This window comes from Neolamprologus multifasciatus, chromosome 12 (genome assembly GCF_963576455.1).
Source record: "Neolamprologus multifasciatus chromosome 12, fNeoMul1.2, whole genome shotgun sequence".
Lineage (NCBI taxonomy): Eukaryota > Metazoa > Chordata > Actinopteri > Cichliformes > Cichlidae > Neolamprologus > Neolamprologus multifasciatus.
Genome location: NC_140450.1, coordinates 17,921,641 through 17,943,632, shown reverse-complemented (window position 1 = coordinate 17,943,632; position 21,992 = coordinate 17,921,641). Strand labels below are relative to the sequence as shown.

General features: G+C 39.1%; 2 protein-coding genes across 5 annotated transcripts in view; one reads left to right on the top strand and one right to left on the bottom strand.

The window, feature by feature from the left end:
• Positions 1–15,123, bottom strand: part of kntc1 (kinetochore associated 1) — a 28,583-nt gene extending 13,460 nt beyond the window's left edge. Inside the window, exons 1-40 of one of the 2 annotated variants that reach the window (XM_085181068.1) lie at positions 14,795–15,123; positions 14,478–14,624; positions 14,247–14,367; positions 13,998–14,113; positions 13,740–13,815; positions 13,523–13,600; positions 13,394–13,428; positions 13,185–13,295; positions 12,353–12,446; positions 11,630–11,682; positions 11,427–11,539; positions 11,279–11,333; positions 11,090–11,188; positions 10,935–10,978; positions 10,784–10,846; positions 10,622–10,697; positions 10,065–10,190; positions 8,780–8,946; positions 8,561–8,672; positions 8,287–8,430; positions 8,142–8,198; positions 7,837–7,908; positions 7,587–7,706; positions 7,263–7,406; positions 7,078–7,173; positions 6,849–6,952; positions 6,370–6,472; positions 6,168–6,302; positions 5,942–6,061; positions 5,687–5,759; positions 5,428–5,495; positions 5,033–5,334; positions 4,755–4,927; positions 3,833–3,933; positions 2,684–2,828; positions 2,347–2,403; positions 2,089–2,252; positions 1,905–2,009; positions 1,681–1,809; positions 1,239–1,355 (exon numbers count right to left, since the gene is read on the bottom strand). In XM_085181068.1, coding sequence (XP_085037194.1) covers positions 1,239–1,355; positions 1,681–1,809; positions 1,905–2,009; positions 2,089–2,252; positions 2,347–2,403; positions 2,684–2,828; positions 3,833–3,933; positions 4,755–4,927; positions 5,033–5,334; positions 5,428–5,495; positions 5,687–5,759; positions 5,942–6,061; positions 6,168–6,302; positions 6,370–6,472; positions 6,849–6,952; positions 7,078–7,173; positions 7,263–7,406; positions 7,587–7,706; positions 7,837–7,908; positions 8,142–8,198; positions 8,287–8,430; positions 8,561–8,672; positions 8,780–8,946; positions 10,065–10,190; positions 10,622–10,697; positions 10,784–10,846; positions 10,935–10,978; positions 11,090–11,188; positions 11,279–11,333; positions 11,427–11,539; positions 11,630–11,682; positions 12,353–12,446; positions 13,185–13,295; positions 13,394–13,428; positions 13,523–13,600; positions 13,740–13,815; positions 13,998–14,113; positions 14,247–14,367; positions 14,478–14,615 — 4,206 coding nt within the window. In that variant the 5' untranslated portion in view covers positions 14,616–14,624; positions 14,795–15,123. The remainder of the gene's footprint in view (positions 1–1,238; positions 1,356–1,680; positions 1,810–1,904; positions 2,010–2,088; positions 2,253–2,346; positions 2,404–2,683; positions 2,829–3,832; positions 3,934–4,754; positions 4,928–5,032; positions 5,335–5,427; positions 5,496–5,686; positions 5,760–5,941; positions 6,062–6,167; positions 6,303–6,369; positions 6,473–6,848; positions 6,953–7,077; positions 7,174–7,262; positions 7,407–7,586; positions 7,707–7,836; positions 7,909–8,141; positions 8,199–8,286; positions 8,431–8,560; positions 8,673–8,779; positions 8,947–10,064; positions 10,191–10,621; positions 10,698–10,783; positions 10,847–10,934; positions 10,979–11,089; positions 11,189–11,278; positions 11,334–11,426; positions 11,540–11,629; positions 11,683–12,352; positions 12,447–13,184; positions 13,296–13,393; positions 13,429–13,522; positions 13,601–13,739; positions 13,816–13,997; positions 14,114–14,246; positions 14,368–14,477; positions 14,625–14,794) is intronic. The other variant, XM_085181067.1, reaches the window with a different exon arrangement.
• Positions 15,124–15,578: 455 nt separating this feature from the next.
• On the top strand, positions 15,579–21,378 carry rsrc2 (arginine/serine-rich coiled-coil 2). 3 transcript variants are annotated; one of them, XM_085180188.1, is made up of 10 exons: positions 15,579–15,728; positions 16,810–16,951; positions 17,278–17,318; positions 18,263–18,426; positions 18,618–18,749; positions 19,308–19,424; positions 19,993–20,078; positions 20,322–20,557; positions 20,666–20,755; positions 20,868–21,378. In XM_085180188.1, the coding sequence occupies exons 1-10, from the start codon at positions 15,723–15,725 to the stop codon at positions 21,051–21,053; spliced, it is 1,200 nt and encodes a 399-aa protein (XP_085036314.1). In that variant the 5' UTR covers positions 15,579–15,722; the 3' UTR covers positions 21,054–21,378. The 3 variants fall into 3 exon arrangements, with proteins under 3 accessions (XP_085036314.1, XP_085036315.1, XP_085036313.1); XM_085180189.1 differs by having other exon boundaries at positions 20,319–20,557; positions 20,669–20,755; XM_085180187.1 differs by having other exon boundaries at positions 20,319–20,557.
• The last annotated feature ends 614 nt before the right edge of the window (positions 21,379–21,992 follow it).

Here is a 21,992-nt window from a genome sequence, read left to right as displayed (position 1 = left end):
AGACCTACACTGCTCAAAAAATTAAAAGAACACTTTTTAATCGGAGTACATTAGGTCAGTTTAGTAGGGGGGGAGTTGTTAAGTAGTTTCAGCTGCTTTGGTATTATTAAAATTAACAACAGGTGCACTAGTAGGGCAACAATAAGACAACCGCCATAAGAGGAATGGCCTTACAGATGGAGATCACTGACATTTTTCCTCTCCTCGTCTTTTCTGACTGTTTTTCTTTTGTTGCTAGTTTTGCATTTGGCTAGCGTCAGTGTCACTGCTGGTAACATGAGGTAATACCTGGACTCTGCAGAGGGTGCACAGGTAGTCCAACTCCTCGTGGATGGCACATGCATATGTGCCATGGCCAGAAGGTTTGCTGTCTCCAAGAACAGTTTTAGTAGCATGGAGGAGATTCCAGGAGACAGACAGTTACTCTAGTAGAGCTGGACAGGACCATAGAAGGTCTTTAACCCAAACGCAGGTTTGAGCACTGCCAGAGCTACAAAATTACCTCCAGTAGGCCACTGGTGTGAATGACTTTGATCAACAATCAGAAACAGACTTGATAGGACTCGCCTGAGTGCACAATGTTCTCTACTGGGCGCTGTGCTCACTGCCTGGCACCATAGAGCCTGATTGATATTAGCTATGAATACCAGAATTCAGGTCCACCACTTTTCACAAATGAAAGACGGGTTCACCCTCAGAACATGTGAGGGAAGTGAAAGGGTCTGGAGAGGGTAAGGAGAGCATTAAGCTGCCTGTAACATCGTTCAGCATGACCAGTTTGGTGGTGAGTCAGTGATATGCCTGCGGAGGCAAATCAATGGAAGGAAGCAGAGACCTCTACAGGCTAGGCAGTGGTATCCTGATTGTCATTAGGTATCAGGATAAAATCCATGGCCCCGTGGTGCAGTGGGTCCTGGGTTACTCCTGGTGCATGACAATGCTCAGCCTCATGTGGTGAGGCACAAGCACGTGGGGGCCATACAAACTGCTGAGTACTATTCAGAGTTGCTGCAATGACATTTTTGCAAAATGGACTTTGATTTTGGGGCTGTCTTTGAATTAATATTGATCAAACATAGCGGCATCCATTCATATGTAACACATTACCTAGTCCATATCACTGTAGATATCAGTATGATTTTTCCCCATTGAGACCCGATGTGTTTTCTAAGTGTTCCTTTAATGTTTTTTAGAGCATTGCATTTAAATAGACCAGATTGATTTAAATACTTCATTACCTCCAATTTGCCAAGCTTGATTCCCCACTCAGCATCAGTGATGACAGAGAGAAACCTCCTCTGTTCTTCTGCCTCGTTATATAAACTACAGAGATTTGCTCCAATCCTCGCCACAGCCTGGAATAATAAAACACCGTAAGGGATTTCTGGAATATAACATCGATTTTTTTTTTTTTCATTTTTTCTACAAAATTGATAACTGCTTGATATAACTGATTCCCAAATGTTTATGATCTCAGGTTCTTTAAACAAACTTCAGCTGAATCTTTTCTGTAGTCAAAGGGAAAAAACAAAACGATATGACAAAGTCTGATATTTATGGACTCACTAACTGATACACAGAAATAATAAAGTCTGTTTTTGCCCATTTCTTTCTCTTAAATTTCACTTACTAAAAACAATAAAACAATCTTTTTTTAAAAGAAGAGATTTTATTGCTTACCAAAATCTTGTCATAGTTTTGCCAGGTGTTGTCAATAACTTTCCACAGTATTTTGAAGACTTCTGCTTTGGAGAGGAGTGTACAGAGACCAATAGCCAAATCACAATCCACCACCCTCCAGTTTAACACCTGTAGCCAATAGACAGAAACATAGATGGCTATTTAAAATATACCAAAAATGCTGTTTATCTACCACAGAATTTTTGTGGACTTGGCTGACTCACCTTGTTCAACAGTGGCACAGCCACAGCATTCAGAGTAGACGTAGTTGTCTTCCTGTGATCGTTCAGGCACAGGTTGTACTTCTTAAGCTCTTGTGCGTCATAAAGCTGAGAGGAGATAACAATCATTTTCAGTATAACGTCTTGAGAAACACAACAAGCACCGCTGTGAATATCGCAGTTGTACCTGTAGGCTCAGCTTTATATCCATGACGTTTGAGGTGACGTGCTGCAGGCAGCTGCCGTACGCGTTGACCAGCACTCTGAGGGCCAATTCCAGCTGACTGCACTCCTGTAACATCTGTAACATGTTGGCCAGGGGACCGAAGAGCGGCCGCAGGTAGTTTGAACCTGCATGCATGATGAGACATGAGGTCAACATACAAAACTGCAATTTGATAAGAAAACATAGAAAGCAGAGGAAGTTTTTTAATTTCAAATCTACCATCTTCAAATGAGCAGTGTGACAGACAGGAACAGTCCAGGGAGTACAATCTGGTATCTGGAAAAAAGGTCATAAGTTATAATAAGACTACTTCTGGTAAAAATAACACAAGGCAAGTATATTTAAGCATTTTTTTGATAAAGTCAAAGGTGGCCAAAGGGCTATAGACATTATATGACAGGCAGCATGAGAAATATGCAACATAAAAGTAATACGATCAAATCAGTTCGCAAAATTAAATAAATATCAGTAGTTACAATCAGTGGCATAGACCACTAAAAGTTGCCAAGCCTAAAAAAAAAAACATTTAAGAGAAATAAATCTGAGAATTTCTTACCTTGAGAAATAGGCAGCAAGCAGTTGGTAATCTCATACTGGACAGGCAGCACTGACACTGGGTCCAGAACAATGCAATCTTCATTAAAGACATCTTGAAAACTCCACTGAGACTGCGGGTCTTTTTCTGCCTCCGATGTCAAATCCTGGAACGGTGCACAGTTTAAAAAGTATGAAAACATTCGCTTTACTCCGCAGCTTTGTGAGAGAGAAGCATTAAATAAATGCACTTTTATCAAAATCATGGATTATTTCTTACCATCCGCTTAAGAGATTCACAGTTAGAATTTTGTGATGATAATAATTTAGATGTCTACCAACAAATAAATCATTAAAAAAATGAAGAGGCTAGAATATACAATTCTATGTCCAAAAGGTTTGTGTAAAATATAAGTAAAACCCAAATGCAATGATCTTCAAATCTCACAAACCCAGATGTCATTCAAATCACACAGAAAACATATGAAATATTTAAACTGAGAAAAAGTACAATTTCATGGAAAATATGAGCTTGTTTTGAATTTGATGGCAGTAATACAAAACAACTTGGTACAAGGCCATGTTTACCACAGTGTAGCACCCCAAACAGTCTATAAGCATCGGATATCTCAAGAGACCAGCTGCTGGACTTCTTGTGGAAGAATGTTGTCCCATTCTTGTCTCATATAGTATTCTAGCTGCTCAGCAGTCTGGTTTGTTGTATTTTTTTTATTTCATGATATGCCAAATGTTTTCAGCTGCTCAAATGTCTGAACTACAGCGAAGCCAGTTCTGCACCTGCAACTTCACCTTCAAGCCATGCTGTTGTAAAAGCTCCAGTATGCAGTTTAGCATTGTTTCACTGAAATATGCAAGTCCCTCTTACATATGGCAGCACGATATTTGAAAATCTGTATATACCTTCCATGGTGCCTTTTCAGATATGCAAGCTGCCAATTCCATAGCACCTCAATCTCTGCCTAAGAAACTATTTTTACTGGCCTGTTGCTGTTAAGCCTTTTGCTACATCCTCCTCTTTTTGAGACATGTTGCTGTCATCAAATTCAAAACAAACTAATATTGTTTTTCATTAAGTCGTGAAAAGTTTCAGTTTAAAGTTTTCTACTGGTTTATGTGATTTACACTGGATGAGAGGTAGGAAGATACTGACCTTGACGATGAAGCCATAGTTGTCTGATAACTGACACTGATGATAGACATCCATAGCAAACCGTGTGCATTTGCAAAGCTCCAGACAATCCAGGAGAAGATCTGTAACAATACAAGATAAACCTCAGAATTTGCAAACTTGCAAATTATATGAAAAGGTAAGGGAAATAAGACACGTTATGCTCACTTAGACCAGCTGAAAAAATTCCTTCTAGATGTTTTTTTTACATCTTGACTCTCCCTTTAAGTTAACTTTGTGATTGGATGCCCCTCACAAACAGAAGATATTAAAAAGTGCATCTCTCAATGACGTCCTACAGAGTCATTTAGCATTCAGAGCAGGCTGAAGCCTGAGGTTTTGGCTTTAAGAGTATTTCACACCTAATTTAACACTTTGGTTTTAAATATGAACACCACCTCTGTACTAGTCATAAACACAAAAGACTATTGACAGGCAGTGGTATCCCTCAGCCTCGAGTAGATACACATATGATATCATGTTGGACCTGCTACTTTGCTTCATTCTGGTTTATCACATTTAAAAATGTAGGTGTCTTTGTCACTTGCTCACCTACTCATCTAGCAGAGTAACCACAAAACCCCACCAGCCTTTGTTGGCTGAGGGTAAAAAAAACAAAAACATCTCTATCAAATATATTTTCACTCTGTTGGCCTGAGGAAAGGCAGCTGCTTTAAAAAGACCAGACAAAGATAAGTAATAACTATATCTTTTTTATTTGTTTTAAGATAGTTAGGGTAAAATAAATATCCTGTCAAACTTTGATATCACGCATGTATTCACTTTTTACGGCAAAATATATTTTACAGTAAAACTATAAATCCAGGGCTGAGTCATTTTAGTGCAACTTTCACCTGTGTAAAATACTGTTGGAACATTTGTGATGCTTGCATGTGTTCTTTACCTGAATGACACACGGTGATAGCCTGACAGGCCAGATCATGAATCACTGCTGGCAAATCCATGTCATCAGGAAGCACCATGGGGACATCCGCCTCCAGCATATGGCATAACATCTTGGCAGCAGTAAACAAAACCTTCCCTGTGCTGCTGTTATAGTGGTGCTCATACAGCTCACTGAAAACATAGAGAGAAAGTGCAAATATGACTACAAGCAAGTTTTAAATGTTTAAATAATGCACCAAACAAAAAAGCTGGCTCTGTCAGTTTCTACATGCAAACCTCAGGATCTTGAGCGCCTTGTCAACTTTGCCAACTTTCAGAGCCCTCAAGGCCAAATCAGACCACAGCTCCTGCTCGGTGCGCTGCAGCTGCCTCCCCAGACGGCACAAACCAGCTTCTGTGGAGATCGTCTTGGTCTTGCCATCTGGATCGTTAGCTACAACTGGAGTTGTCGTGGCCTTCCCCTTACATGAACGGTGGCCACGGGTGTTTTCGTACGCTGTGATGTGATGTTCCTGGATCTGTTTTCGAATGTTTGGATCCTCATAGTTGGAGGGAGTGAAAAAAATATCAAAGTCCTCCTTAAGAAGAGAAAGATAGAAAGTCTGGAGTTTAAAACAAAGTCAAATAACAGATTTAGTAATGCTGAAAAACATTGGTTAAATGAAGCTCACCTGCAGGTGGGCGATCGCCTTGAACATGATGAGGTTGTTCTCACACTCTACACTTTTTAGAGCATCATCTGCAATGAAACATGAGGCCCGGATTCACTCTTGAATAAACAGGTGCACATTTATTGCGTATCTTTCCAAAAAGCCTCGGATAGAAAACCAGTGTCACATCGTTTTAAACAATTTTAGCTCACAGAGACTTTTCTGAAACTTCCTTCAGTCAGCCAAAGAGCTGGAGGAACGAGTCATATATATTACTTACGTTTTTGGATTATATGCAGGTAATTCAGAGTCTCCACCATCACCTGAGCTATCACCATCTGATGTTTCTTGTGCTATCAAAGAGGAAATTCAATTCAAACCAAATGATCATATGGTTACCATAACAACCTCCAATGTTTCCTGCTGCCATCTTAAATTAAATTAAATTCTTTTAAAATGCAACACTTTAATTGAACCTTAAAAATAAATAAGCATAAAATGCACTTCCACAAAGGTGACGTCTTCCCTTCTGTACCTCATCAGATATGTGTTCTTTGTCCTCCAGCTGCATCCTGGCCCACGATGTGAGACGCTCAATCACACACTCTGCCTCTGCAGAGGGCAGCTTCTTCAGGAGAGTCAAGATTTCCTCAGTCTGCAAAAAAACAGTACAAAAAGTCCCATACAAAAATATCAGGAACACAGAAAAGCAAAATTAGTCAGTAACATGCAATTAAAACCTCCTGTGAGGATTTACATACCTTGCCTTGGCCTATGAGGTGGATGACATACAGGTAATTTATCTGGGATGTTGGCAGTTTGTACGCCTCAGCTAATGTCAACGAGTCTTCCAAGGACATTGGCAAGTCTTGCTTGAGGATGTATCTAATCAGCGTCTGGGGAAAAACTGAGGTTATTTTACAGATAATAAGTTGCATATTACATAGAGCAGTCCGTACATACCATAATTTGGGTGCTGTTAGACAGGTTGAAGTTGCGGATGCCGTATCCCCTGAGAAGTTTCCTAATCTCCATCAGACGGTAGCTCTCCTTTAACAGCTCCTGTCTTTAAAAAAAAAGAAAGAAAAGGGATTTTATTCAGTGTCTCACATTAACCTCCTAGGACCTGGTATCTACATATGTGGACATCACATTTTGGGTTGTCTAGACCACAATACTAAATTTTGCTCTACAAGGGCCTGATATCCACTTACGAGGAAATTATACTGCTGCTGTTGTATTGAAATTTAAAACCAATGTCCTCATATGTGGATATCAGGCCCTTGTAGAGCAAAATCAGGTAAAAAGATAATTCTTTGTTTTTATATTCATCAGGTCCTAATCAGCACAAATAGCAAAGAAAAGTTAAAAATGCATGCCATTAACGAGTTCAGGTCTTAGGAGGTTAAAGGTACTTGAAGGAGACAATGATATAATCATACTTTGGTCCATCCATCTCTAGGTACTGCTGGACCAGTTTTTCCACCACATTACTCCACGGTACCACAGCCTTCTGCATGATCTCCAGCACGGCATCAACCATCAGCTGGAAGACAACACCATGATGTGAGATTTTACAGCTCCCACTGGCTGCTAGGCTGATCTTTCACTCAAATATTTGTGCACATTAATTGTCTCGTTGTGTAGCATGTAACGGTAACAGTCACCTACATCAGTGTCAGTCATGCAGCCGAGCACAGCCACTGCTTTAGCTTCCCATTCAGTGAAAAGTGTCGTGGTCTGAGAACTGCAGCGTTCCAGCAAATCCTAGTGAAGATTAGGGGGAGAAACACAAACACCATTGCGTATTTGATAAACTAGCTCCTCATGTGCATGAGGTTGCAATTGAGTTTTACCTTGATGTATTGCAGAAGTAGCTCATCAAAAGGAATCTTGTGTTCTTCAGTGTACGGCCTGATGTTGTTTTCCACTGTGGCGGCAATTAGCTCCGGAGCCGCCACTTTGTCCAGCATGAAAAATGCCACACTCCACACAGTCTTCTTTTAAATTGTGAAAGAAGATAAAGCAGTAAACATCAAGAAAACACATCCTCTACAAAAAATAATGCTCCAGTAGCCAGCTTCAGAAGCTGGGGATCAGACCACCAGGGCCCCCACTCCTTGCCGCTGACCCAGACACAGCAGCCCCTACAGCAGGGTAGATATTAAAAAAAGACAAACCTTTTCAAAGACCGAAAGGGAAAGTGAGCAGTTGTATTTCTGATGTAGGTCCAGCAGCTGACGTAGGTTGGACACCAGGGATTTGAGGTTTTCCACCTCTTCTACACAATTACTGTTATCCTTAAAAAACAAACCAAACAAACAAACAAAAAACAATCAAAAAATTATCAGGAAATTAAACAAAACATCATATTAATTAAGCTGCATTTTATTGAAACCGGTAGAGCCTAAAAACAAAACAAAAACCTACAGATTTCATCCATGTCCATAAAGAGGGCAGTCCAAGCACAGCCAGGTCCAACCCATTCTGAGGCCAAGCACGCTGAAAACAAATAATGTGCATTTAGTGCAAGACTGCTCAAAGGCCTATTCTGAGACAGGGAAATATCTGTGTCCACTTAACAACATAATAAGATAAAGCTGAAATACGTTTCCCAGTTTATACAATTAAGTCCATAAAAGAACTCATTTAAATTAGAGGTCTCTAAAGTTGTGGATGACTTCAGAAGCCTGGTTTTATTTAATCATTTCAGATCAATATCTTTTTGTCTTTACCTTTTCTGTTAACTCCAGATTTCTTGCTTTCTGCTCGAGCCACTTTGCCAGGATTCTCTGTAGGAATATGGAGGCAGTGTCTTTATTAAGCATACCACTACACGTTAGAGACAATAGTATTTAGGAATGCAGGACTGTATCCTACCTGTCCTTGTGGTAACACCCTCCTCACAAAGGGAACAAAAACTGTCTTGAACCACAGGCAGAGATCCTGTGAGGGCAGGTCCTCTGGGATGGCACTGAGGATGGCTTCAAGGCTGCTCTCACTGAACTTGGTTGCAATCTGGCCCTGTCACAAAACATCACAACACACCTTAACGCCATTCCCGAAACAATAACCACTGTTTTTTATTTAACCGGTGGATTTAATGATGTATGAAAAGTTTCTACACATATGAATGTGGTGATATAATAATGACCTCATATCTGAGCCAAAGAAGCTGTGCACCCTTCATGTCTCCTTCTCTTAGATGGCACAGGATGTCTCCGAGATCATCAGTGCTGTTCAGAAACTCAATCCAGGCGATTCCACTGTGGATGGTAAAGTAACCAACTAAAACCACTCAAAATTGTACTTAAACAAACAAACTCTGTATAACAAAATAATTCAGAATTGGACACTAAGACATTGATTTTACTTGAATTTTTCCACACTGTGGAGGCTGCAGAAGGTGGCCAGTCTGGCCAAGGCCTCCTGGATCTGTAAAGAGGAGTATCGGGTGGCAGCGTGGTTTAGCATCTTCTCTGCTGTCTCAAAGGTCGGCCATGGAGCCTTGAGGCAGTATTCCACCACATACTGCTCATCCTAGACCACGTGAAAAGATATATATATATATATATATATATATATATATATATATATATATATATATATATATATATATATATAAATAAACAGTTGCTACTCAATAACTACTCAAGAAATGAGCATTCTTTCATTTTTATCATAGTTTCATTTAATAGATAGAGACAAATATCAACCAAACATCCGGGATAAACACATTACATAAAAATGTACTTTAATTTGCATGTTACTGAGTGAAATATGTATTTAATCTCTAACCAAAATAAGCCCTTGTTAGGAAGCACAGCAGTTAAGATGTTTCTTGTTGTTGGTCACCAGGCCTTCCACACAAAAATTAGGGATTTTGGCTCCTCTTTACAGAAACTCTCTAAATCCTTTAGGTTTCTTGTTTCAGTGCCCTCAACAGATTTAGCTAGACCACTGAATGACCTTAATGTGTTTCTTCTTTAGCCACTCGATTGCTGCAATGGTGGTATGTTTTGTTTCCACCTCTGTGCTTGACTGTGGAGATGGTATTCTTTGGGTCACCCTCAGCATTTCTGTTCAAACAAGGTGGTTCAAGTTCATGCCCAAGAGCTTTAGTTTGGTTTCATCTGATTACACCACTTCCTGCTGCTCCCATGTAGTTTTGGGCAGACTGATCACATTTCTTGCGATTATCCTCACATAGTGAGATAAAACCTTCCATGGAGCTTATATACAGCTTTATATTTTTTCTCCATTTACAACAAGTGTTTTTGAAATCAATTGACTGACACAAGAAATCAGAACTCTGGCTGGGCTGTAGGGAATCAAATCCTTATTTCACTCAATGACATGAAAATCAATGTATAATGTTTATGTAATGTATTTTTTTCAAACTTACAAACTCAGCAGGGGATCAAATACTAATTATTTCCCCCAATGTAGTTATATGAATATTCTGTAACAGTAAATTGACACCAGATTAAAAAGAATAAATAAATAAAATGCTGGCGGCTGCCAGTGCTACACCTCAGCCTCCATTTTCAAAGTCCTACGTCGCCTCATTCTGGGGATATTGCATTCACAAACTTGGGTGTCCACGCAACTTGCCCAATCACCTGGCAGGGTGATGACAGTACTGTTATAATACTCACTGTGATCTTCATCAGGTTTGTCTTGGCTTCTTCGACCAGTTCAGACCACCAGTCCTCTCCATAACTGCCCACTGATGCAGAGGCCAGCTGCTCCAGCACAAAGTCAAGCTTCACCTTATAGACAAGCTGAACAAAAACAGGAGTGCTTGTTGTATACAGCACTGATTAGGATGACAAAATACTATAAGAAGCACCGCTCATCTAAAGCGACAATAATAGATACGGAAAACCAAAACCTCAGAAATCCAGCTAAATATATTGTGTGGTGCAAGTATAACCACTTAAAAATGACAAAACCAATCTTCAATCATGCCTGCTGCTGAAGTGATAGTTTAAATTTAGTCTCTGCACACACTGGCAAAACAAACAAACACGAAAAACTCCAGCACATAGAAGACTCAGTCTTAATCAGGGTCAGCATTGAAGAGCACCTGTCATATCATTTGTCAGAGTCATGCAACGCTTCCCACCTTCATCATAAAATATTAAATCTGTTGTTAATTCATAATGATCTATAAACCACAAATCTAAGCTTGTAGTTACACAAACTCAATTACCTCTAAATCCAGTTCAAATGTGATGGCAAACTTTTCAGCCTCTTCAAACATGTGTTTGTGAAGAAGCCTGCTCAGCCTAGAAATAAAGAGTAGTCACATTAAGTGAAATTACATCAACATCATATAGACTATAATGTCATAAACTTGAATTAAATTAGGTACCTGTTTTCAGGTAAAGCCTCTGTGAAGGATCGAACAACCACAGAAGCGACTGGCTCTCTTCGACTATTTGAAGAGCAAGAAAAAAAGTTTAATGTTGGAACGGTAAGCAAAGGCCGATCATCACAATAAAACTCAATCAGACATAGCCCACCTCTCTGGGTTCTCACAAATCCCCTCGACTAAATAAAATGCATCCTGGAATTACAGAAAAAAGAAGGCAACCAACTTTAACATGAAGAAATCTCAACAGACAGAAATTGCAGTAGCAAAATTAATGTAACGCTTTACTTTGTGTTGACTGTTTACCATGTTTATTTTTGTGTGGACGAGACAGGAGACAAAGGAAACATCCAGAGAGTAGCAAACAGTCATAGAGGGCAGGAATCGTATTTGCAGTGAGCTGATCTGAAAAATTCAAACCCAACATAACGAGTTCAGAGCAGAACTCTGGGAAATCATCCGTTAAAGCATCTTAAAACTAATTTGTACTTCTACCTGACTGTTGTCTTGCTTTGTCAGCATGATCATCTTCATGCTGCCTTTATCTTGGCTGTAATACACACATGAATGAACGTTTTCAAAACTGTTTTAACAAACGGTGCATGTTTACAGTTACAGTACGTTGTAAAACAGTGATACGTACGCCACCATGGAGGGAGAGCCACATTCTGCAGTGAGCTGAAAGTCATGAACGGCGAGTTCTGGCCAACAGTGAATCATGACAAGAAAGTGCAGATCCCAAAGACTCAGAACATCCTGAGACACAAGAAATAATCCAGGATAGATTTCAAACTCAAATTCTGATTGCTCTAAAAGTTCGAACTGTTTTACAAAGCAGGATCTCACCTCAGTGTCGAGGATGTACAAAAGGTTATCCACCACCACCATCTTCCTTACACCTGCAAAGACACAAAAACAGCTCCTAAAATCATCACTTCTTAACATTTTGCTTATATAACCATGGATTTCTCTCTGTGAAACAAACGGCAGTGGATGGAGCAAAGTTTGCTTTTCTTCATGTCTGAGATTATTGATCAGGTTGATGAAGTAATCCTGCTCGCTTTTTCCCAGTAAAGGTTTTTAATGGTGTTCACGGGAACAGTGCTGCTGTTTTGGATACTAGAAACACGTTTTCTTTCTCCCCACCTGAGCCTCACTACCTTGGTAACAGCCCTGCCTCTTTGCTCTTTGCGGTGTATAAACAGACTCCGGCACCACATTAAACTGTGGTGGCCCGTCATCACTGCTGCTGTGTTATCAGTGTTTCTGTTTCAAACTGGGAGCTGTGCGAACTTAATGTTGTCACTTTTTATTCACACGCTGCTCCGAAATAAGTTTCTATTTGCAGGTCTGTTTTTAGTCACAAATGTGGGTGAAATGTTCAGGTTTACATCGTTTATTACAACAGCAGCCTACAGAGCCGTGTGCTAAATGAAACGTCGAAGCAAAGAAGTTGCGTTTAGAATTTTTTTCAGAATCTAATTATTCTAGTTACTCAATGAATTGTTGCAGCCCTACTTCCAAAAAAAACGTAATGTAATGCAACACTTGGGAACTGAGAGCACTTACCCGGAATTAAGTTCCTGTCGACGGTCTGAGCAAAGCACATCTTAGCTTGATGAGGGTCCATCCTCCAGTGAGTCAAAACATTTTCTTTATCCCCCTGTCAAGATGAAAATATTGTTTTACATGATATAATGAAACGCTTGCTTTATGTTATATGAGGACTATCAAATATTTAAAATGCACTGACAAAACTGCGAGCACGAGGCAGCTGATTTAGAATGACTCTGATTTAAAGACATATACACAGTCATGGCATATGTGAATGTTTTTTTGTGCAGCACTGCTTCCACGCACATATTACTAAATGAGGATCAATGAGTTCAGTGTACGCACATGGCCTCCTATTCACCAGAGCTCAGTTCTATTGAGCACCTTTGATATGCGGTGGAGAGTCACAATTTTCAGCAACTGTGTGATGTGATTATGTCACTATGGATCAGATCTTTGAGGAATGTTTCCAGCACCTTGTTGAATCTATGCCGCAGAGAATTCAAGCAGCTCTGATAGCAAAAGGGGTCTAACCCAGTCCTAGCAAGGTGTACCTAATAAAATGTCCACTGTAAACTTGCCATTAAAAATGGTTTTATACTTGCAGTATTTGGAAAAGTTTTTGAGTCATTTACCATTAAAAAGTGCAACATTTGCTGGTATGAGACCAAAAGTAAAATTAAATACAGACAGCAGGACAGAATGACTAAAACATATCCGAAACACCACAAGGTGTTACAATCATTTCTTAAAATTCTTTCAATATGCTTCCTTTATCATGTAACACTTATCTCAAAATTGTAGCTGGAAGTCAAATTAATAAATCTTGACACTGATAGACACTGACCCCAATCATCAGGTGGACTTCATGGCCCAGACTGAACATCACTGCTGTGCTACAACCCTCCTCATGGTAATCCTTGGTGGAGTAAAAATCTATCTTGATCAAAGACTGGAGCTGAAACAGAGAAATGCGTGACTATTTCTGCATTGCTGAAAGAAAAAAAAAAAAACAATATTGCTTGTGCATAAAAAGAGTTTTTGACCTTGACTTACCTCCTTTAGAGCTCCGACATCCATTTTTTCAATAGCTGGAACGACAAAAGACAGAGATCAAACAATGGCTTTGAAAAAACAAAACAAAACAAAAAACTTAGCAGATGTGGGGCACACAAGTTTTTATACCTGACTCAATCTTTGCCAAGGAAAGGTTTGTAATGTGGAAAAAACCATCTTTAATGAGAAGGAACATGTGGTACATTCCTGCCAATAATAAACACACAACATGAAAAAAAACAAACAAGCAAACATAAACCTGACATGGCAGCTAGAGCACTGCTTCTACATGCATTTATATTTCCAGGACATGTGAATTTCTCATAAGTCACTGTTCTCATATCACCTGAGGATGCCTTGTCTTCATCCATGATGAGATAGCAGTAGGTTTTCTTATCTCCATTTGGTTTCTCAACCAAAGCCTTCAATTTCAGAGGATACACAACATGTTAATGATGTAACACTAAATGCATCACCAGGGTTTAGTTTTTACTGCTGCTACTGTCCTGTATACTTTAGCTTTATTATTCAGACATGCATAAGACTAGATACGATTAGATAGGATAAGAGTTAAGGCCTTAAAGATGAAAACAACCACACACACCCGGGTTAGGAGGATCCTCTTTTGTGGAATGTAGATCAAATGAAGGTTTCCATTTCTTTCACAAACTACCAGAAACTTTCCCTTCAGGCACACGTCAATGGCGTCCACATCAGTTTCTGGAAAGAAAACCTTTGTTTATTTATACTTTTTAAAAAATGTATATTTATTTATACTTTACAGATGCCTCAAAACGATTTTTAAAGAGATTTTTATGGCTGATTTTTATGCAGCCACACAAATGATTCTTACCAAAGTTAAGAAGCAGGAGGATGCTCTGATAGCTCTGATCAAACAGGATGACTGTCCTGTCAGCAACAATAAAACTCCAGTTTGAGCCGCTCGAGGACGTGAGATTGGGATCTGCCTGCACCTGTAAAAACCCAGGTTTACTAAACCATGCTTAAAACACTAATACAGGCCCAGGAGTCTTTGCTACAAACCCCTTGGCATGAGTGTGTGGTAAATATTTACATCAGTCACCTCATTAGCACTGGAGACTTTGACCAACGTGTCCACCTGATACAGGCCACTGCTGTTTTCCTCCCGGGACACACCATCGAAACGGACTGTATTTGTATCTTCGTTGGTCAGAAGTTCAACTTCGCTCCACAGCGCCATTTTCAGGAGCTGATATAGGAAAGGATATCTTAACTTGCCTAGCAGCTAGCTGTCATTAATCAGGTTATAATACCAATGCTAGCTATTTAGCAGAGATTTACAAATAACAATAAAATAATAAGGCAAACAATGGAATGACTTTTTTTTTTATTAAGGAGATATAACCGACAGCAACTCACCAGTTTACTGTAATACTTAAACAGTTATAGCAGAGAGAGCCGACATAACGCCACCGTATTTAGCTTTAGAATTTGGCGGGTTGATGTAGGTTATTAGGATTGAGTTGTTTGTGGCGATTGTTCCCAGAGTTTTGCCTGTCAGATGCAATGCCCTTACAGTAAAAGGTAAAAATCCAGAGCTTGCTGTAAGTTTAGCAGTAGCATCCCACGCGACACTCAGTAATCTATTATAAAATGTTCAATGCAATGTGTCTATGATCCAATATGGCTCGTTTAAATGTTTAAGATAATTTGACCTGAGATTAAGAGACGCCTGAAAGGCTAAATCGAGGATAAAATCAAACAAATGTAAAGGCGGGGCATTGCAGGAATATCCGGCGAGTCTTTTGTGTTGCCAGGTTTGGTGATTTACGGCCGCATTTGACGCAATGCTTAAACTTTAGGACTCGTATTGCCATGTTTACATTTTACAAAAAACGTGTATTTTTTTCAAGAACATAACAACAAAATAAATAAATGCAACAAGTTAAAAAAGAATAAGACAAAAAGGATTATAAGAATACGACTATATGTTTTTGTAATAAATGTTTGCTGGGTGTATAACCAATGACTATATAAAAGTAATTATGTCTTACAGTATTATACTATTTGTTTTGTATTGCAGTCAAAGTATATTATTATTATTATTATTATTATTATTATTATTATTATTATTATTATTATTATTATTATTATTATTATTATTTCGTTTCTTAAGTTTGGCATTTACCTGAATCAGGGAGTCAAGAGGCTACAACTGGCAACCCAGATCAGATAAGCTGAGCTAGTCAAAGGGCCTCAGCAGTAAGCTACCTCTCTACCTTTTCGTCTTCGTTCACAAAGGCAACAAGAAAATCGAATTTAGGCACAAATATTATACTTCAATATAATGTCGGTAAGTATTGTCGTGTTATTGTAATGTTGTATGTACATTGGTTTGATAGCCACTTCGTAATTTTAGTGGAAGTTTTCGGTTGTATTCATGATATTTTTCTCTTAAAGATGGCGCCTAGCGTGTGTTAGCTTTGCGGTCGAGCTAACGATAAAATTACTCCAAATATCACTGCGGTGAAGGCATGAAGAACGAAAACGGAGCGATTTGGCTGCCGTAGATTACGTGATGGGTTTCTAGCTATTCATTTCAAGTGATCACTAGAATCCACACATTTAATCCAATACAACAGCAACACAGTAGCACAAATGACTGATATGGCTAACTATGAATTAACACTGCAGTGACCCATGGTATGTCTCATCTGCTGAAATGACTGCACTTTGAAAACGGCTGTGTTTTAGTCTACGTGAGCCACACAATAAAAGGCATTATATCGTGACATTTAGTGTAATACTCCAGTATTGAAGGATGTTAAATAGGTACTACAATATGTTAATAAATGCTAAACAATACTTAAAATAAAAAGCATAAAATAAAAATAAAGTTGTGCCTGTGGACTACACAGCCTTACATTCCCTCCTTACTGCAACTGCATTAATGTCTGCGACTACATATTTTGATTATCGAAAACCTTCCGAATAACAGGGAAATCTTTGTTAATTAAGGCAACTTTATGCACACCGGTGTTGCTTACATGCGTAATCAATGTCTAATGTATTTATTGGCGTTAATACATTAGACAGAAGCTCTATTTGTCTGTCCAGATCATCCTGTGCATGTTTTGAGTATCACAGAAAATCCGGGCTGTACTTTAAGGGGTTTTTAATGGCTCCAAATAGGCTTTTGAGGGTAGTTACCTATGTAATCAAGTGCTTTTATTGTATTACAGTTCTACTGTTTTATTTTTTACTTTAGTGAAAAGCCAAAACCACATGCATTTTACTACTCAACAAAAACCCTGATCAGTTTTACTCATAGGCCATGAGTTATAGTATAATAGTTCTTTAGCTGTATAAAATTCACTTGACTTCAAAGAACTTCACTAATTAGTTCCTGTTGTGATTTCACATGTTTGTTTCAGGTGAGTGACAACGACTCTGTCGACTTGACCAGATCTGGCTCCCCAGTTCATCACAGAAAAAGACATATGGAGTCATCAAAGTCCCCCAGAAGCTCCAAACACCACCATTCACGGTCAAGGTCCCGCTCCAGGGACCGAAAACGTTAGTATTCAGTTCACAAATGGCACAAAAAAATGTCACGTATGTTCGAGCTATAATACAAAATTTTGTTACATTCCCAGTTGAGAGGTAACCTAGACAAAAAAAGATTGGCAGCACAAAACAAAAACAATAAACTAAAGTTTCTGATGATCCCTAGTAGTGGTGGGCAATTTAGCCTCAACATTACCAAATTTGCTAAGAGTTAATCACACATGTGAAATCTGGTCTACTACCTGCAGAAAATACTTTACACACTGGCTTTGCCATATATTTGATCATCTTGTCAGACGAACAAATTCAATCTGAAATATGCTCTGCTTTTACAGGTGACAGAAAGTACAGACGCAGTCGCAGCAGGAGCAAAGAGGTAATTAATACCTTTGTTTCTATAGTTAGAAACGCATTTGATGTGATTTTAAGGACCCTAAGTTATATTCCTTGTTAGTTGTAAGTCAAGGTGAGTATGTTTTCTTAGGTTAAACAAATTATAATAGCCAAAATTAAGAAGAAGTGAAATAAATGGCGATGGCCTTGCTCACGTGGAAAGGGTCTTTTTTTTTTTTTTTTAATTTATTTTTTTACCCTCGTTGTGCTCTGATTTCTCAAAGGAAGCTTTTGTCCTTGGTGATCTGTCATTGTTTGTAACCATTGAAAATGGTGAAGACTAGTTTTTCTCCTTTTTATTTTTTGTTAAATCCTGTGTGGAGATCACATGATAACATTTCTACAATAAATCATACTCAGCGTGCTAATGCACGAAGAGACTGAACAGAAGACCCTGCTGACATAGCAAAATAATATGCCTACTACTGGGACAGGTAACTATCTGCCATTCAAACTCCTCTTTGTCACACATTATGAGTAGAAAGTTGGATTAACTGTTGCATCTCTTGCAGCTGGGGATGGGCATAATTAATCTAATTAAACTGAAATTGAATCCAAACACGATCAAATGTGTGGATGTAAGGAGTAAGTTGGATGCCCGAACCTACATCAACCTTTCAGTGGGCACAAACTAATTTGGTTTGCGCTCAGTTTTTGTCATCAAATTGGGGGAAAAAATCTCCTTAAAGTGCTTCCTCCTCCTAGCTTATTGAATAAAATGATAACTTGCTGGTTCCTGTTTGCCCACACTTACACTTCTCTAAGTTCTCTAAGAATGACATTCTGTAATTTTTATGGAAGTGGGTTTGAAATGACAAGGTTTTATTCAGCTTGTCAATTTTATTACATACCTTATGGTCTAAGCCATGGTACTAACTCTTTTTGTTGCACTATTTTCCTGAAAGAGACAACTTCTTCTTAAAACAGGCACGAAAGAGGGACTCTGAGAAGCCATCAAAATCACATAGAAAAACAGATGAGCCGCAAGACCAAGAGAGACTTTCGGCAGAGAACGGAGAGGAACGTTCCAGGCGCAAGGACAGGAAGTCTTCAAAGGGCCGGAGCCTGTCCAGGTCACACTCCAGAGAGAGGTCAGTCTGCTCAGTAAAGTAAGACTGCAGCAGGTCTCCATACTTATGACAAAGAAAAATGCAAATTGTTTAGAATTGCTGGCTGTAGCTTCTGGATGACTGGAGTCATTTATCAAACTTTGAGAAGAAAAAACATGCCAAGAAATACAGAAATGCCTGCATTTGTTTCATGTCATTAATGTTGCTTTCAGACGGCATCACAGCAGAAGTAGGGACAAGCGGCGATCAAGATCACGCAGCCGGGACAAGAAGAAGAAGGCCAGGTCTCGCTCGGGTTCAAGGACCAAACATCGTCACCATAGCAGAAGTCGCAGTAAGAGCAGGTGGGCTCAGCTGAAATCGCGCCGTTTCTTATGCCGATGAAGGGCTTTTGAACTTTTGTCTTAGATTTTACATGTCATTAACCCTTTAAGACCAGTCGGAGCGGGCACGCTCTGTTTTGCGTAACTATTTTTAAATCCCTGTAGAACTGCATCTCAAAAGTAAAACTATGAAGATACTCAAAATAAATTTCCTGTGGTGGGAAACTATTTTGTGCAACTTTTTTGTATTTACAGTTTTGAGGGATAAACCTCTTAAATTTCTCTAACTAGAAATATGTTTATTTAAATTAAAAAAAAAGATTTTCAATTTTTTTTGTAGTTTATTGCACTTTTTTGCAATTTATGTAGTTACTATGCACTTAATGCATACATATTATTAAAATTTGGGCTATAATGGTTGTATTGATGTATAGCAACTTGAAATGCTCCCAAAAATGGCTCTACAGCATGTAAAAATATAAAGATAAGCTCTGACGGACTTGGTTCTTTGCTAGGTCTTAAAGGGTTAAGAGTATGTTAGTTGCCTGACTTAGTTTTTGTTTTGTTTTTTATCTCCAGGGAGCATAAGAAAAGGACTGAAAAGGTGCGCAGGAAGAGCCGAAGCAGGACTCCTAGTCCACCCGCCTTCCGAGGCCGAAACACAGCCATGGATGCTCAAGAGGCCCTAGCAAGAAGGTAAGAAAACGGCTGACGGGAAATGTACACCTTTGATGTTTGGCTTTAAACCTGTAATTAAAAAAATAGATTTAAAGCCCAGCCCAATAAGTAAGGCATTTGTTACTGAATCTCAGGTGCAAGTTTAATATCACAGTACAGTACATTTGCATAATGACTGAAACCAGCCCACTGAAGGAACAATGGGCTGGGAGGTCAGTTCCTTAATCTTAATTATGCAAATTCTCAGTCATTTCAGTCATTATGCAAATGTACTGTTTATAAGATTGGGGAAACCTGCAGTCAGCTGAGACTGAAGAAGTCACTTGGATGAGTGACGAAACGTTTCTCCCACAAAACGCTACGTCCAGATGAACAGAATCAACTTTTTGGAGATTACTTCCCTGGATGATTGAGAACGCATCAAGACATCTATAAATAGGCTTAAATTCATTAAGTGAGACCAGCTCCTTAAGTTCCTGAGGAGATACAACTGGCTTTGGGGTTGCCAAAGCCAGTTGTATCTCCTCCTGAGAGGTCGAGATCTGTTGTTCATTTTAACCAAAATGGTCTCCACTCTTCTTTCCAGGCTGGAGAGAGCAAAGAAACTGCAGGAGCAGAAGGAGAAGGAAATGTTTGAGAAACAGCAGCAGCAACAACAGGAGATCGCTGCAGGTGAGAAGTGCTAACTTTTTAGAAACTTTAGCGCCTGAATCAATTCAATTTGATTTTTTTTTTAATTCAATTTTATTTATATAGTGCCAAATCACAACAACAGTCACCTCAAGGCGCTTTATATTGTAAGGTAGACCCTACAATTATACATACGAGTCAAGATTCAGTTCATCAGGATGGTCTGTGTTTTGTTTTTTTTCTTTTTCTTTTCTTTTTGTTTTGGTTTTTTTCTGGCTGCAGCAGCTGCTGCAGCAGCTGTCTCAAACCCTGCCCTCAATGTCGCGGCTCTCCTGGCCTCTGGGACGCAGGTCACACCTCAGATTGCCATGGCAGCACAGATGGCAGCCCTACAAGCAAAGACGCTGGCAGAGACCGGTATTGCTGTTCCTAGCTACTATAACCCATCCGCTGTAAACCCCATGAAGTTTGCAGAGCAGGAGAAGAAGAGGAAAATGCTATGGCAGGGAAAGAAGGATGGGGTAAGAGCTGGTTTATTTATTTTCTTCTTCTTTAACTTTTGAAAAGATGCAATATTTATCATGTTTTCTTTTGGGTTTGTTTTGAGTTTTTTTCTTTTGTTTTCTAAGGAGAAGTCCCAAACAGCCGAGTTATGGGAGAAGCTTAACTTTGGAAACAAGGACCAAAATGTTAAATTTCGCAAACTGATGGGTATTAAAGTAAGTATAGCTGTTATTTTTATCAGCTTTTTGTACCAAATCCACAACTTTCAACTTTTTTTTTTTTTGGTTACAACTTGTTAAATTTAAACCGAATGTTTTGCCTCTGCAGGGCGATGATGATGTGGAAGCTGCCAAACCACTGAACGATGATGGGATGAAGACGCTTCAGAAGCAGGAGGAGATGTTTAGGAACCTCGATGTTCAGTATGAGATGGCTCGCTCTCAGACGCACACTCAGAGAGGAATGGGCCTCGGCTTTTCCTCCTCGTTCTCACGTGGGATGGATTCCATGTAGTGCCAAACTTGGCTGTCGTCGCCACTCTCCTGATCATACAGGACTCCCAATTCATTGCTAGCCCTCAAGCTTGCATGGATGTTGCTCTGAACATGTAATTTATTTAAAGGCAAAGGTCTCACATATTGGAACATTGTAAATATCCAGTTGCTGAGTTTGTCTCAGTGTTTATTAATCTGTACATCTCTGGAAGAGGAGGCATCATTTTGATGGGCTGATGCTGGATAAAAGTACATATGTTTTGAATAATGTAACTTTTTTTAAAAAAAACAACTCATATTGATGTGATTGTTTGAACATAAACTGAATATGTGGTTCAAGTGGACACTGTTTACATCAATTTAGCAAAAGGTCTGAGGTCAAAGTAGCATAATCAGAATCCTTTAGTTTGTCTTCTCCTGACTGGCAGAAACAACTTATATAAAACACAGTGTGTATTTTCTGTATTAGAGGCTGGGTTGTAATACACACGGTCTTCTGAATGGTCCTGCAGAGAGATGAGCCGGGAAGAGTAAATGTGTTTCAAATGTTCTTTAAATAATCTAGTTTTGTGTCTTAAAAAGGTTTTAGAACACATCACAGCAATTCATTTTATGTGATATGGTTGGGTCATAACATGCTTCAGATTAAGGGGATGCTGGGAAAGTAACAGTACTTAGAATAACCAGTGCTTTCTATTTATTACTGTCTTAATCCACCCTGATTTGTTTATATTTTGCTTCCAAGGAGCCACTTATAGCTCTCGAGGATTTCTCAACGTCTTTTAAAGATTTCTTTGGACACTGGTTGCTTTTTCACTCATTTTCAATCCAGGCCTTGTACCCAACCATTTTCAGAGGATTGTCTTTTTATTGTGAAGCCACTTAACTCTCCAAGCATAACAAACTGCGTAGAAATGTTGCTACGGGAAGAGGGACTGTAAATTAAGTAATAAAATAA